The 16,175-nt window shown below is 28.6% G+C and overlaps 1 protein-coding gene across 2 annotated transcripts; it reads right to left on the bottom strand.

The window, feature by feature from the left end:
- Nucleotides 1-6,522: 6,522 nt before the first annotated feature.
- On the bottom strand, nucleotides 6,523-12,091 carry LOC106765087 (dual specificity tyrosine-phosphorylation-regulated kinase mbk-2). Of its 2 annotated transcripts, none has more exons than XM_022781965.1 (7): nucleotides 11,537-12,091; nucleotides 10,150-11,041; nucleotides 9,543-9,822; nucleotides 9,196-9,249; nucleotides 8,672-8,950; nucleotides 8,331-8,474; nucleotides 6,523-6,874 (listed from the first exon to the last, which is right to left on the bottom strand). In XM_022781965.1, the coding sequence occupies exons 1-7, from the start codon at nucleotides 11,817-11,819 to the stop codon at nucleotides 6,701-6,703; spliced, it is 2,106 nt and encodes a 701-aa protein (XP_022637686.1). In that variant the 5' UTR covers nucleotides 11,820-12,091; the 3' UTR covers nucleotides 6,523-6,700. The 2 variants fall into 2 exon arrangements, with proteins under 2 accessions (XP_022637686.1, XP_014505070.1); XM_014649584.2 differs by having other exon boundaries at nucleotides 9,196-9,303; nucleotides 11,537-12,090.
- Nucleotides 12,092-16,175: the final 4,084 nt, after the last annotated feature.

Below are 16,175 nucleotides of genomic sequence, written 5' to 3'. Positions count from 1 at the left end.
TTTTTCTCTGTTCATTGAAAATTGATTGGCTCACAAGTTAATACGACTGTCTCAAAATCCGAAATCGTTTTCTTATATTAAGTCATCGTAAAATCATTTTTCAACCATGTAAGTTTAATATCGTCAACTTAAAATTATCACATTCATTTTATTTTTATACTTTTATATTTTAATGAAAATTAAGTATTGATAATTACATTGACCTACCTTAGGATAAGCCCAAAAGATAGACGACGTCAAGATCCAAAATTACATGATTAAGAAATTTTATGAATTTTGTTTCATATTTTTAATACTTACTGTGTTTAATTTCATGACTTTAGTAATTTATTTTTTGTTTTATATATTAAAGAAGGCTAATTAAAACATATATTTATCTTCATAATTTTTAAACTATAAAATTTAATGGTGATTCAGATTATATTTTAGATTTTTAAAATTGAAAAAATAGGCAGTAATGTTTTATTAGTTGGTGGCAATTGATTTTTGAAAATCACAACAATAATAACATTAATATGAAAAATATCAATAATACTAATAATATTATAATGATACAACGGTAAATAGTTTAGAATAGTTAAAGTAATAGTATCAATTGTTACTATTAGTAACAAATAAATTCAATGATAAATTATCACTGTATCAACATTAAGAAAATAACTCATAAAATAATAATAATAATGACTACAAATATTAATATTAGGTATGTATGGGAGAAGATTACAGAATTGATAATTTTAAAACAAAAACATTAGGTTTAAAATATTTCGTTATCCAAGATAATAATAAAGTAAAATCTATATAATCATACACATTTTAATTTATAAATACTATACTACTTAGAAATTAAAATTCACGATCATCTATAAGTAAGTTACCAACATACTTTTACTTCTCAATATCAATTTCACAATATATGTTGGCTAATTGTGGTTTATATCCACCACTAATTAGATAGTTCGTAAAAATAAAGAAATCTATGTTTAATCAAAAAATCAACACCATCAAGTTTATAATATCATAAAATCAGATATTTCCCTATATATAATATAATTCATGTAAAAATGTTACATCTTTATAGTGATATGGAAAATGATATTTTAACACTATTTTTTATACTATTTTAACACTGTACACGTGTTAAGATGTAATTGGACGATTTTAAATTAAAAAAATTGAGACAAAAACATATTTAGAAGAGAAAACCAAAATTTTTCTTCTTAATATGAAATCGTTCAACCACATTTTGACACGTGTGCAGTGTCAAAATGGTGTAAAAAAAATGATGTTAAAATATATTTTTTTCTAGTGATATTGCTTAATGAAAGTGATGAATAATTTTTAAAATGCTATAAATTACGTTTAATTAATCTTACAAAAAAAAATAGTTAAGGGAGGGAATGATTGAGAGAGTTTTAAACGCGTATAAGGGAGCGTGAGGAAAGAAGAGATGATAATAAAGAATAGGAAGGTACGGTGAGAATGAATGAGCCAATAAGAAAAGACAACGTTGGAGTCTTTAAAGACTCTGTTCATCTTCTTCAATTATTATTATTATTATTATATATCACAATTTCATAACACTCTTACATTCGAAAATAATAAGTTTTCTTCTTCGTAATTATGTTCATTCAAGATTTTACTCAATTTTTTTAAGCTTTAATTTCAGTCGCCCAAGTTACATGTTGATTCAAGATTAATTTATTTTGTTTCAAAAATTAAATATATTTTTAGAAATTAAATTATAATATCATTCTGCAAATGATTTTTATTCGTTGATTGTATTTGATTCCTATGTATTAAAAATATTTAATATAACTTAAAAAAATAAGTAAGAATTATCTTTCGTTTTAAAGAGTATTTTTTTAAAAAAAAATAATGGACATATTTTCAATTATTTGTTAGTTTTACTGAAAACATGTTTTCTTAAATTAAATAAGATTATTAGTTGCACATATTTTATAACAATTTGATGCATAAGTTTTTTTCGCTTCTAATAGCCTCATACGTTGATCTACGTTGCATACGTCATCTTTGCATTGAATTTCGTGGATAACATCACCCCCTTAGTAATACAAGGATAGTACATACATAAGTGCACTAGTTCATAACAAAAAATTCACATAAAATATATATTAGAAAAATACATCCAACCATGCAATTCATCATTTCCATCATATCACATTATAAACACATCTAACACCATTAAATACATCATACATTGATCACACTCGTATCATTTAAATCATCATATTTCATTATAAATAACAAATTACACTTGCATATTATTCATATTGAAAGTATTTCATCAATTAAATATAAGGTCAATATAAAGTGATACAAATCTTATTTTATAAGTTAGTTTTGTATGATTGAGTTATATTTATATATTAATTAAATTAAAAATATCATACTGATTGAAAATAATATCAATTTAAAGTATAAAGTGATGTAAATCTTATTTACAAATTGATTTTGCAAGATTAAATTATATTTAAAGTCAATTTCTTAATATATTATTAAAGTTGTGGTTTAGAGTTTATCCTAACAAGACTTTTTATTTGTTTAGTTTATTGTATTACCCGCTATCAAAATATTTATTATTTTTTAAACATACAATTTCATTTGTTATTGGATTATTATTAAACTATCTATTAATATCTAGTTTTACATTTGAGATATATATATTTCAACATGAAATATGTGTGCTAAAAATCTTACATCAACTTAAAATAAGTCAAAGTATATAAATAAGTATAAACATCACTTTAAAAGTCCACTGTAATAACTTTAAGCTATTAATATTTATCATTTAAATATTCTCATAATTTTTTGACCATTCTAATTTTTATTTATATTTAGTGTGACAAAATTTAGATTGATTAAACACAATACATATAATGATGCTCATTTATTCACTTGTTGAACAATATCAATTCATATGTAAAAAAATAAACTTCATTAACAATGTATATAAAATATCCATAACAACACATACACACGTCTAAAATACTCCAAAATCACGAGATATATTTCATATTATTTATTTTATCATAGGCTTAAACCTTTATATCCATATTTTTTTCAACAACTTTAAATAAATGCGCACAACAATATATTATTATATAATCCATTTCAACATAAAAATATATCTAGACACACAAATTTTAAAGAAATCCAATTACAATACTAAACTTTATAGAATTTAAATTATCTCATAAAAAAATTGTTTTGACTATTTTTTTATTGTTCAAGTACTAATGTTCCATAACTATATTTTGTCAGCACAACACTTAAATTGTAAAAGAAAAAAAAAAGTAATTTTAGAGAGTTTAAAAAATTAACATTCTAGAAAAAAAAAATTGTAAAATATTTATAATCCTTCATAAACTTTTTGTTTATTATGAAACTATACCATTAAAGTGAGAGAAAATAATCCAATAATTGCAAAAATCTTGTTAAAAAATTGGACACGCAAGCTAAGTATCAACTATATACTTCTCCCGTTATCCCGTGGTAAGTATCATACTAGCTGTAACAATTCATTTTTGTGCTTTAATGTAAATGTTTGAAATAAAACTAAACCGAAGGTTGAGAGGTGATAATAGAAATTATTGGTGGTGTCTACAGTAAAAAGAGTTGTGTGGAGTTTTTTTTAAGATTATATATATTTCTTTTAATTTTGACGCCAAATTAAAAATCGATGATTTTAAATTTTGATATAATTTGTTTTTCAAACGTGAATAGATAATTTTATAACTTTGTATTTTTAACATCTCACGTATTGTTTTAGACTAATAATAAAAATATTTATATCGTTTTGACACGTTTTTATTCAAATTTCAATATAAAATATTATTTAATTAATAATGCTGAGTTAAAAATATTATATCAATTCAATTTTAAAAATTAAAAATTAAATTGTATCAAAATATAAAACAAAAATAAATTTTATTTTTATATTTAAATTTGGAGACTTATATATATATATATATATATATATATATAAAGGTAGACTTAATGATTTTGTGAAGTGTAAAAGAATATTTAAAAACAAGTTCACCTTTTGCTTCAAATTATTTTTTCTTTAACAATGATCTTCAGTCTAACTTTTGAATAATGTGGAGTATCTCTAGAAAAGTTTTCAAGTTTAAACTAAATTGTGGGATATAATTCGAGTTTAAGGTGTTAAAAAAGTTTCTTTATATTTTTTTTCACTCTCTTAATTGACTTTTGTTTTATCATGTTACAAATAAACTTAAAGGTAAAAGAAATTAATTTTACTATAATTTCTACATTAAGGTACAAATTACAATTTGATGTGTGATAAATTGATAAATGATAAATTAAGGATTTTTTTACTGTAAACTTTATTGTGGTAAGTTTGTGAGTTAGTCCTTTTATCTTTAGATTGTTAAATTGAGCTGTATTATGGTTGGTGATCATTTGTAGAAGATTTTTTCTTAGTCTACTTAACATTTATACATGCTTGAGCAGAATTGTAGTATTGTAACTTAGTGATGAAATATCATTTAAATAATATTACCTCTTTTTAAAGGGCTATTATTTTATATTTAAGTTATTCTAAATTCTCTCATATTGTGTTATTGAATACTTTTCTTACATTTAGCTATTTTAGATTATATTTTTTTTTTTCTAGCTTATATTATTACTTAGTGTTAAAACAATGAAAAAAAATATATAAAACAAATGATGATTTATTGTGACTAGTTATAATAAGTTGTCTGATAATTTTGTAATAAAAAGTTAAATTTATTATGATAGAAATAGGTTTACTAGTTATACTAAATCTCCATATGTCACCTTCCATTTATTCCGAATCTATTACAGAATGAATGAAAAATAAACGACGTTAGAAATTTATAAGATGTGTAAACAATTTTATACGTGTAACATCTCTATTGAATAGTGAAACAAATATTAATATAATAAATATTATTCCTTAATTAGTTGAAAAACTGTTACATTCATAAAAGAACAACCTTTAGTTTTATTTTATTTTGTACAAATTAGTCTCATTTTATTTTATTACTGAATTTTCTCCAAATTTAATGCCCGATATTAATAAATATTCAATTTGACAAATGTATTATAAAAAATTTTAAAACTTCGGTAACAGTTTTTGTTAACTTCTTATTTTGTAATTTAGAAGAAATTATATAGCATTTCCTTAATTGGACCTTTGATCCTGAACTGTATTTAAGTGATTTATGTCAAAAATAGATGATTATATATATAATTTCAAAATCAGGAATAGAAATCAATGCCATTACATACAGATTTCTCAAGTTGGAAATTAAATTTTATGAATTCAATTGTCTTGATAATGGCTCATTGATAGTATTGTTCACATTTTAAGATAAATAAAACACTTTGCTGCTGTATAATTCTATATTTTAATATTATGTAAAATTGAATTTATTTAATGAAGTGGTTGCATTCAAATAGTTTTAATTTTTATCAACAATATGGTAGACTTGATGTTCTATTATTGAAGACAATAAATATATCTAAAGTTAAATTTATATTAATTTATTCCTTACACATTTCACATTTTTAGATAAATAAATCAACATTTTGCTGCTGTATGATTCTATATTTTAAAAAATACCCACTATTATGTAAAATTGAATTTATTTAATGAAGTGCTTATATTCAAGTAGTTTTAATTTTTATCAACAATATGGTAGACTTGATGTTCTATTATTGAAAACAATAAATATATCTAAAGTTAAATTTATATTAATTTATTACACACATTTTCAAAATTCACTTCGATTGATATATACTTGTATAATTGTTTAATAGTATATTAGATAAGATATTTAACAGATTCGTTAAAAAATTTATGTTGTTGAGAAATATTTATAACATACAAATTTAAAGTAGACTTTACAGCAATATTAGTGAAAGTGTTAAAATTATGTCAACAGAATTTAGAAAATATACATGAAATTAAACACGGTTTTAATTTTTTAAATTGTAAAGAAGGTGATCGTTTGAAATAAACAACTGAGTAAAATAACAAGTCATTAATAACTGAAACTTAGGATAAAAGAGGAAAGAAGTAAATTGAACATAAAATAAAATTTTGAAAATTGAATAATTAAATTGAAAAACATATGATAAAAGTGACAAATAATAATAAATTCATGTCTCACAAGAAAATAAATAAAAATATTGATGTTTACCAGTGAGAATTTTTATTTTTTTTTTGTATATCATAAAGTAAGGATTGAATATCTGATCTAATCTCAGTGCTTGAATGAAACTTACAATTACAAAGGCTGGCCTCTGAATTAGCAGCATCGATCAGGGAGAAACTTCCATTTTTTTTGCTGTAAAGAAAGTAAATTAATCCAAATCCAGTGAATTCATGTAACCCCTGAATTATGTGATATCATGTTAGAACCAAATGGGGTGACAAGAAAATGTTATTCTGATAACCTCTCCATTCGTGGAAGGCAAAAAAATAATGGGAAGAAATTTTGTACAATGAGCAAACTATAAATCAACAGGCAAAAAAGAAATATACAGAATGAGACAGTGACACTCGGTGTGCCTATAAACAAACCAAAATTGTGATTGCAAGCTTTGCTATATGCATAATATAAGCAGAAGAGATCATGAGATGTGGATAACTCCAATGGAATTACTGAACTTTCCACCAGAGAAAGGATTAGTAAACATAAGAAAGCCATGGATGCTTTAGTGCTTGTCTTGCAGTAGGCCTTCTTTTAGGGTTGACGCAGAGTAGGTATCTGATAAAGTTGATAAACATAGTATCAGTAACCTGTAGGTGCTGCTCCAATGATGACTCTTCTGGAATCAAGAACTCCAGTTGATCAGTCTCCTGTGTAGAGTGTATAACATTAAAGATTGGTTGGAAACAACTGAAATAGAATTTAGAAGGATTCATGATAGGATGGAGACTCTAGGCCTGAAACTAAGTGTTTGTTTGAATTCAACAGGAGTTGAAAAAAAGTAACCCATTGTACCTTTTGAGTTAATTAGAATTTGAAGTGAAAAGAAAGTAACTATTTGGAGCTTTTAAGTTAATTGGGATTTGATTTGAACTTTCTTTTTAAACTTGATTTGAGAAAAAGTGTTAAATATGTTGACAAAATGTTTAGTGAAAACTAAAAGTTGGTTTGGATGTTTTAATTGAAATCCAAATACACCCACTCTGAGTGTGAGTTTGAAATGCAGTTAGGAAATTAAGTTGAGTTGAATTCAATTGGAGTTGAAAAACACCAACTTATTGTAGCTTCTAAGTCAATTGTAGCTTTTAAGTGAATTGGAATTTGAGCTGAGATTTCATTCTAACTGAATCTGAAAAAACAAAAATTCAAATATGTTGGTGCAGTGTTTAATGAAAATTGGAAATTGGTTTGGGAATTGAAATCCAAACAGACCCACCCCCAAGTAGTTCAAACTTCAAAGATGGGGCTAAATTATTGCAATTAATTAACATTTTATTGTTTTGTGTTTTCTTTTATTATTTTCTGAAGTTTGATTATTAGACCTGTAGGGTTGTCATCCAATAGGCTAGTAGCAGTAGGCTATTTTAAGGTGTTGTTTTTGTGTAATGAGGATACGAAGAAATGTTAGTTTTAGCATTATTTCCTTTTTACCTGCTTTATCCTCTAGCTATGTTAATTGAAGTAGTAATCAAGGGGGTCTGGCTTGTTGGAGTAGAGTTTTTAAGTTATTGTAAACTTTCTAACAAATGTTCAATTCTAACGGATAAAAGAAACTCTAGTATTATCCATCTAACAGTTAAAAATTGATTATGTCGATGAATGAAGGGGCTTTTTATTTTTTATCCTTATTTGCAGACAACTAGTACATATCTATCTATACTCCTCTTTCAATTACTCTATTTTCTCAATTAAAATAAACGTACTAATCCATCTCAGTTTTTCTTCACATCAACTTCACGTTGCTAATATATTCTGAGAAAAGATAGTAGAATTTCGCAGATTGCCCCTCGAAGATTTGATACTGACCATAATAAGGATTATTAAGAATGTAAGATTCTTTTGGTAAGAAGAGTGATAAGATTTAATCAGGGCTCATAAAGAAAATGAAAATGTGCTACATTCTCGTCTTAACTATATCATATCAGGTTAGTACACTTCTAGAAACAAGAGAAAATTTTGCTATTTCCCCCGTCCAAGTAAATGAGTAAATGTGAGCTGCAGTCGGCAGCCAGAATAGAATGTTTTTTCACCTAAGATTTCACCCAAACGACAAATATGATAAAAAAAGGAATAGCTATGCAAAGGAAAAAAATTGGGGAAACAAACCTCATTTATATAATAAATATCATATTCTTTGGTGAAGTACTTGTGTGTTTCTTGTCCTTTCACCAACATTTCCATATCAATAGAACCAAACATTCCAATTATGCGTGCCAGAATCATCACAACTGCATCATTTGGGAACAGCACCTGCAGAAGAGATTACAATTCAGAATAATTAAGTAACAAAAAACTATTTGAAAATAAATTATTCCACAACTATATTATATTACCAACTGAAAATCTGATTTAACTGTATGAAAGAAAAGCAAATTCCTTGCTCATGTTAAAACCAGAGAAAACTGTATTTGATTAATATCATAAAGGAAAGGCAGATTAGAACATACTTCCCCAGAGCATAGCTCCGCCAAGATGCATCCTAGGGACCATATATCAATCTTCTCATCATATTGAAGACCTAACATCACTTCAGGAGCTCTATAGGATCTGGACTGTACATATAGGCACAGATTGTCTGTTTGGAAGCAACTACTTCCAAGATCAATAACCTTTATCTCACATCTTTTGTAACTTTTGATTAGAATGTTTTCTGGCTTCAGGTCACAGTGAACAATTCCCAAGCCATGCAAGTATTGCAATGCTTCCAAACACTGACGAGTAATGATCTGCAAATAACTACCCTAATCATTTAAAAAACTTGACTATTTCTGGCAAGAAGCAATTCTATTCAAATAGCTGAATTAACTATCTAATAATGGATAGGTATGTATTAGTAGGAGACAGGTATTCATGATCGTCAAAGTTGTGAAGGATCAACACTGTGCTTAAGACAACCATCTCTAGCAATACAATAACTGAATAAATAATCATGTGCAATAGGTACACAAACTTTTCTTCAATTTGAACAAACCTGCAATCTCTTTAATGTAAAATATGCTTCCCCTCCAGATTCTTGGTTGAATTTCTGAAATTCATACAAGTTTGCTCGCAGAAGTTCAGTTACAATGAATAAATGCTCCTGTGGAGTTTTGATTCAATATAAGCAACTTAAGACTGAACAGAATGGGAGAAGATATGTAAATAAATTTTAATGATAAATTTCCATTAGATCATTCTAAAAGCTACATGAAAAAGATTTATTTGTGCTCTAGCTCTATAGTCCATAGTTTCCCTGTTAAGCAAGTATAATTTTGCATATAGTTTGAACTGAACGTTTGCGTACGTTCCACGAAATCAATTCAGATGTATAAGACATACCTGATGGTAGAAATAGTCATAAAGGCGCAAAATGTGATGTTTATCTGCTGGGTCACCCTTATTGACAAGTTTCAGAAGCTTGATTTCATCTAAGCTTTGATCAAAGAAGTCTTTGTCATTTTTAATAATCTTCAAACAAACATCTATCCCAGTCTGAAGGTCATGTGCCTGAACAACCCTACTGAAGGCAGCTGAACCAAGATACTCGGTCAAATAATACCTTCCAGCCAAGACTGTATTTAGCACAATCGGAAGTTCCTTGTTTTCTTCAAATCCGGTCCTGTAGATGCAATAATGACCATAGCGAATCATACTCAAATACAATGTAAGTTTATCTAAACACACATAAGGAGCAAAAGTGCAAAGCCACAATTCAAATTTCATAAGAAATAAATACGGAGTCCAAATAATCATGAACTTAGTTAATGCCAACTAAAAAAAGTTGTAAGCTCGAAATTAAAAAAAGTATAAAGGAAAAAAGCGGCATTTAATTTCAAATTCTAATAATTCCTAAACTTCTACACATCCAAAATCAACTTATTCACAAGCATTACCAGGAATATTTGTTAGAAACGAAAGTTTAAGACACAAGATCATCTTTCAAAACCTGTTCTTTCTATGTATAATTCTCAGATCAAACACTTCGTATTCCTCCTCTTGAGTATACTTCAAGAGCTCATCATCAGTTGTATCCTCTCCATCTGCAGCAAGCTCTGGATCTTGACAGTCTTCAGTTAATTCTCCACCAAGTTGTGCTTTAAAGGTGTCAAGTCCATTTGGTAGATTTTTATCAATAACTTCGATAGTTAAGTCGTAAGGACCCTTGTACTCCTTACTGCTGTCGTTTTTAGTGTAGTGGTCAAAACTTTGATTCAGAGTTAGCTCTGAAGTAGAATCAAAAGAGTTAACGTCCCCAACAACCCCCAAATGAAAATTGTTCAGATGGATTTCCTTCAAGTTAGGGTAATTGAAGTTTGTAGGATCCAGACTGCAAGAACCTCCAGAACCAGGACTGCTTTTGCAAAATGGAACTTCACAACTGCAGGAAACACTGGGTTTCTCAGCCTTACCCTCTAATTCCCCTTTAAACTGGTCCTTGTTATCAACATGACAAAACCCTTTTGAATGAGTCACAGTTCCATCCACTACAGAGGAATGATTATCAAGGCATGCCTTGTCCATGTAACCACCATTACTATTCCCCTTTAATTGAAATTCTTCATAGTTGGAACCAAGATGCAGAGAATTGTCCCGTTGGTTGTCCGTTTCTGCTGTCATGACAAACTTATCTTCACTCTGATACGCAAAATAGTCTGGCCCTTCAAAATTAGGAGTCATGAAATAGTCTTCATCTTTTTCATTATACCAATACGGTTCATTTTGCATATCAAAATCGTGATAATCACGTGCTGTGCCAAACTGAGATAATCTTTCAGACGAAGACTCCGAATCATTCTGAGTCTGAGACGAGGAACGGATTCCATATGGATTTACGAATTCTGCAAAAACAACTAGGTTTTAGGATGCTCCATTCTCGAATATTCGTGAATGGCATCACTCAAAGAAATTGATGTTTCCACGGATTGCTAAATCGTGTATTTCTAACAAAAATTAAATACCAGCACTTTTTTTCCAGTACGAAACCACTAATACTCTGCATCCCCTAAAATGAATTGTTCTATATATATATAATGCTGAATTAATACGCATGCAATTGAGCTGTGTGATCAACAAAACTAAACACAGGACATCAAATATAGATGATCAATTACGCGATCCTAATTTACAAATTGAAAACACCTAAGTGTAAAAAAACTAAAAAAGCATCCAATTCAATAGTAGCAGTAGCAGCACGGAGTAGAAAACATCCAACAGTAACTGCTTAGGTCTCCGTTAAATAGAACAGAGAGTGATCAGTCACTTATCAACCCATGCAATTGAGCATAAGCACTAAACTTGATTTGAATTTCATTTTCAATTTGAATTTGGAGTACCTGAAGAAGAGACGTGAGAAGTGGAAGAATCGATGGTGACGAACTCGTCCGCGCTGGATTTGGAGGAGCCGTCGTCCGCGGCGGCGAGCTCGGACGGTCGGGAGAAGGATCGGACTCTGACCGGCGGCGGCGGCGGGACCATGGGGAAGAAGAACTTCTCGTAGTCGAAGTTTCCGAGGTCGGTGTTCTCGATGATGTCTTCTCGGAGCGCGGACTCCGCCTCCGACAAGCCATTCTTCCGCAGAAACTCTAACACTGCTTCGACGCCGTTGGACACAGCCATGGACACGACACGACCAATTCAGAAACCTTATTATTATTGTTGTTGTTGTTGATGATAATGTCTGAGTAGGGCAGTGACATGTGAATTAAGAAAGACGGAAGAGACATAAGCGTAATAAAACGCATGGTTTATGATGTGCATGCTCTGGTAATGGTTGCAAGAAGAGAGAGAAGAGTGCGTAAGAAACATGGAAGATTCTCTCTGCGTCTCTCTATATGTTTTCAGTGTAAAACATAAGCCAAACCATGGGTGCCAATGTTTTACCAACTTTTGAAAAGATGAAGAGAGAGAAAAGGTTGTTGTTTAGTCGGGCCACAAATGTACGCATTTTTTGATTTGACACGTGTAATCATCGTGCACTGCCCACGTCATTCGTCAGTTTTTATTTTTATTTTTCTGTTGTTTCTTTTATGGTGAGAAGTCAACATGGCATGGGACCGTTGGTTTTGCTTTTACTCTCTCTCTCTCTCTTCCTTTAGCCATTTTTGTTACTTTTCATTTCGAGAACGTGCTTTTAGCGTTTCCTCCCTAACTTTTTTTTCTCTATTTTCATTGTTTTCCATGAAAACATAAATGAATACACCAATAAAATCATTATAATTTTTTTAGAAAATAAAAACAATTCACTATAAGAAAAAGCTAAAAGTCAATACCTATTTTTTTTTTGTGATTTTTAACGTATATCTAGCGTGGAAGTTGATAATGTTGAGATTTGAAATTGGTTGTTACAGTATAATCGGAAATATTAATATTCTTTGTATAGACCAAATGAAAAAAATTGACAGTGATGATCCGACCAATTTTGAGCCGCCTCCTTAATAATCTTCCTTATGCTTGGAATATTCTTCTCCTTTGACATTTCATGTTTGTCTCTGATTGTAAACTTCAGAAACAAGCAACTTTCAAAATAACTGCATCATTAAAAAAGCTCTAATCTAATGAACTAATCTATATAAATATATATAGTTGGTTGCCATACGGGCAAAAATGCTTTCATAAGCCAATATATATCTCAAAGAAACAACTTGAAGAATAAATTTTCCAAATTTTCAAATTTAAACACTTATCTATCCAAAATTGTTACTATGAGCTAAGAGTTGGCCAATCAAATAAGATTGTATGCTAGGTGGAGTGGATTGAATGATGGGATATAGAAAAGAATTTTAGGATCACCACAACTTTAAAATGTAATTAATACGATAATTGTTATTAATGAGTGATTAAGATTAGTATTAATGATTATTAAAAAATAAATTAATTTATCAAATTTTTATAAACTTTAGCATCGGAATATCTTCTATAAATCATCCCTTAAACCATCACCATAAGGAGAGGAGCAAACAACCGGTTATAGATCACTCCTTAAACTAATCGGTTACCAGAACACGTAGAAGAACAAACGTTCAACAAGATCGAATTGCTATACAGGAGTCATCTTCGTCCCAATCCACCGAGAAATTTTAATATATTTTAAATTTAAACACTTATCGGGTGTGTTTTGGTGAAAAGTGAGAGAGAAGCAAAGATTAATGATAAAAGGAGTAGGGGCAGATGCACATGTTGAATCTTAAGAGTAAATGGAAGTTTTTTACCTGTGTAACCTACTTTTGATTAGAGGGTAATGAAATGAATAATAATAGCAGAGAGACCCACCATTGATAATAATGTTGTTTCTCAATTCTCTGAAACTGAGTCTTCACCAACTTCTTTCTTTTCCAGGTTATCAGTCACCACACTCACCACACACCATGCCATCTACAACGAATCATTACCCTCTTTTCTTTCTTCCTTTTCTTCCCTTTTTAATTATTCATGTCCTCACCTTCCTTTTTGTTTTCTTTTTAACCTTTTTCTTTCTCTCTTTCCCACTCTTCACCCTTTCAATTTCAAACCAGTTTCCCGTTGCTCAGGCCTCGCGAATCATGCCAACTTCTTTAAAATATGAATAAGTGACAGCTTGTACATCTTGCATTTCCATGCTTTCAAATTAATGAAACAGGTGAAATTTTTTGTCAGAGGCTATAATTTATAACACCACCAGTCTTTATAAATTGCACACAGCCTATGCTCAATCTAGGCACTAATCCATAAATCCTGATTTAAAAGATCATGAGTTCAATGCATAGATGCAATTTTGCCTGCGTTACTTGTAATGTTGGAAAAGGTTGTTTTTTTTTTTTTTTTTTTTTTTTCTAATGTTCAACATTGATTGCGTCGAGAAACACGACCTAGATGGTGAGATATAATGACATAAGACATAATCCCTAACGAAAGATTTGACCTTTCTTTTTCTCTCTCTTTAAAACCAAGAATATTTCAATTGGGGTCATGGGAATATAGTATAATGTGACCACTAACGAACGTCGACATAGGCAACAAAGAAAAAGAAACATTTGTTTGAGCTGTTCTCTGTCCCTCCTATCCACAGTAGCCAATTTTGAAATTGAATATTTTAAAGGGTGTGGAAGCATTATTTGTGATGATAATTTTTATTTAATTTTGGTCTTAATGTATTAATTTATGTTGCTGAAGATGAGGTTCTCTTTTGTTTTTTTTTTATAGCTATCCTGAATAATGATTTTGTGATGGCCACGTTGCGTAGCACCTTGCGGAGATTGAGGAGTGGAAGAAAATAGAGAAAAATTGATAGCTTCCTAATCCCGGTCAGCATGAAAGTGACTCGTGGAATAGTGAAAATAAAAAAAGAAGGAAAAGAAAATAATATGGAAAAAAAAGTCTCTTTTAACACTATTTTTTACAATTTTTTAACAATGCATACATGATTGTGATTAATCCGTTTTAAATATTTTTTTAGAATAAATTCAAACAAATTAATAAAATATAACACTTGTCAAAAAGTTGTTAAAAAAGAATTGTTAAAATATCACTGTTGAAATAATATTGGGTGATGATTACTAATTCATGTCTAATCAGATATACAAATTTAGGACATCATTACCATCACGAACTCCTCTCAAAAGAGATGAGATCTGAGAACAGATTGTTTCTGGTTGAATTTGTGTAAATTAGAAGAATGATTAGTTGCGTTTTTCCTAAGAAAAAATGTTAACAAATCTTTTAATATAATATGGTTTTACTTTTTAAACTACTATGTAATGATAACAATTAATAAGAAATATTTTCTACTAATTTTATACAAATATTTAAGAAAAAGAAAATAAATATCAGATGTATTTCTCGTTGTGACGAATAATATTTTCGTTCAAATCAAATCAACCGCAAGGTGATGATTGAGAAACCGATGAAACCTTCTTTCTGCTCAAGGCAAGATAAGGATTTTACTTCCTGCACCCCCATGATTGATTTGTTCATACCCTTAGATTTTTAAGTAATTTTCCAATTACATATTTTGGAGACTTTTCAAAATAAGTTTTTCGGATTTTTTTAAAACAAAACTTTCTGGAACAGAATTTTTGGGATGTGATTTTCAGAACAGAAATTTTGGAACGTATGAAATATATTAGTATGTTTTTCAAAATAAGATTTCTAGAATAAACTTTCCTGAGCATATATATTGCCTTTCAGAAATAACATTTCACTTGGAACATTCTTACATAAAAATATATTTTGAAAAAAGGGCTTTTTGGAATGAGTTTTTTTTTCTGCAGTGACGACAACGATAATGGTAAAGGGTGTTTGCATCTTTTTCTCTTGTTAGTAGGTGCAGTTAGTAATTGTTAGTAGGTGCCGTTAGTAATTGTGGTGGTGTAGGAAATAATAGCCTAAAGATAAAGACTATTTGTTGTTTACATTGTTTTTAGCTACGACAGGCCCAATTGAGTTTCAAGATGTAAATTATTTTATAAATATGGTTTTGATTTTTTAATTTTTAGTGAATTTTAGATTTAGTTTATATTTCAAACTTTTAAACCAATTTATTTTCTCATATTTAAAATTACATGAATTTAATTTTTTAAATTTTATTAAACTTATTTGACATTCGGATGCATTTCTTAGTTAATATTAAAATGAAAATGTGTCAAACGATATAAATAACTTAAATGTTATCATGAAATGTGTTTGAAATATGAAATAATTCTAGTCAAGTTTAGATAAAAATATTAAATTCAAACATTTTTAAAACTAAAAANCTAAATTGAGTTAAAATTTTAGAATTAGTTTAAATTTTAGAATTAGTTTATATTTCGAACTTTTANACCAATTTATTTTCTCATATTTAAAATTACATGAATTTAATTTTTTAAATTTTATTAAACTTATTTGACATTCGGATGCATTTCTTAGTTAATATTAAAATGAAAATGTGTCAAACGATGTAAATAACTTAAATGTTATCATAAAACGTGTTTGAAATATGAAATAAATCTAATCAAG

Source organism: Vigna radiata, chromosome 6 (genome assembly GCF_000741045.1).
Source record: "Vigna radiata var. radiata cultivar VC1973A chromosome 6, Vradiata_ver6, whole genome shotgun sequence".
Classification (NCBI taxonomy): domain Eukaryota; kingdom Viridiplantae; phylum Streptophyta; class Magnoliopsida; order Fabales; family Fabaceae; genus Vigna; species Vigna radiata.
The sequence above is the reverse complement of the archived record's forward strand: the minus strand, read 5'-3'. Positions and strand labels throughout refer to the sequence as shown.

Excerpts from the sequence above, each read along its gene's own strand:
- LOC106765087 (XM_014649584.2), bottom strand. The coding sequence starts at position 11,819 with ATGGCTGTGTCCAACGGCGTCGAAGCAGTGTTAGAGTTTCTGCGGAAG. Across the intron at positions 9,823-10,149 it reads ATTATACATAGAAAGAACAG|GACCGGATTTGAAGAAAACA; the intron begins GTTTTGAAAGAT and ends TTGCATCTACAG. Across the intron at positions 8,951-9,195 it reads TTACATTAAAGAGATTGCAG|ATCATTACTCGTCAGTGTTT; the intron begins GTTTGTTCAAAT and ends AGTTATTTGCAG.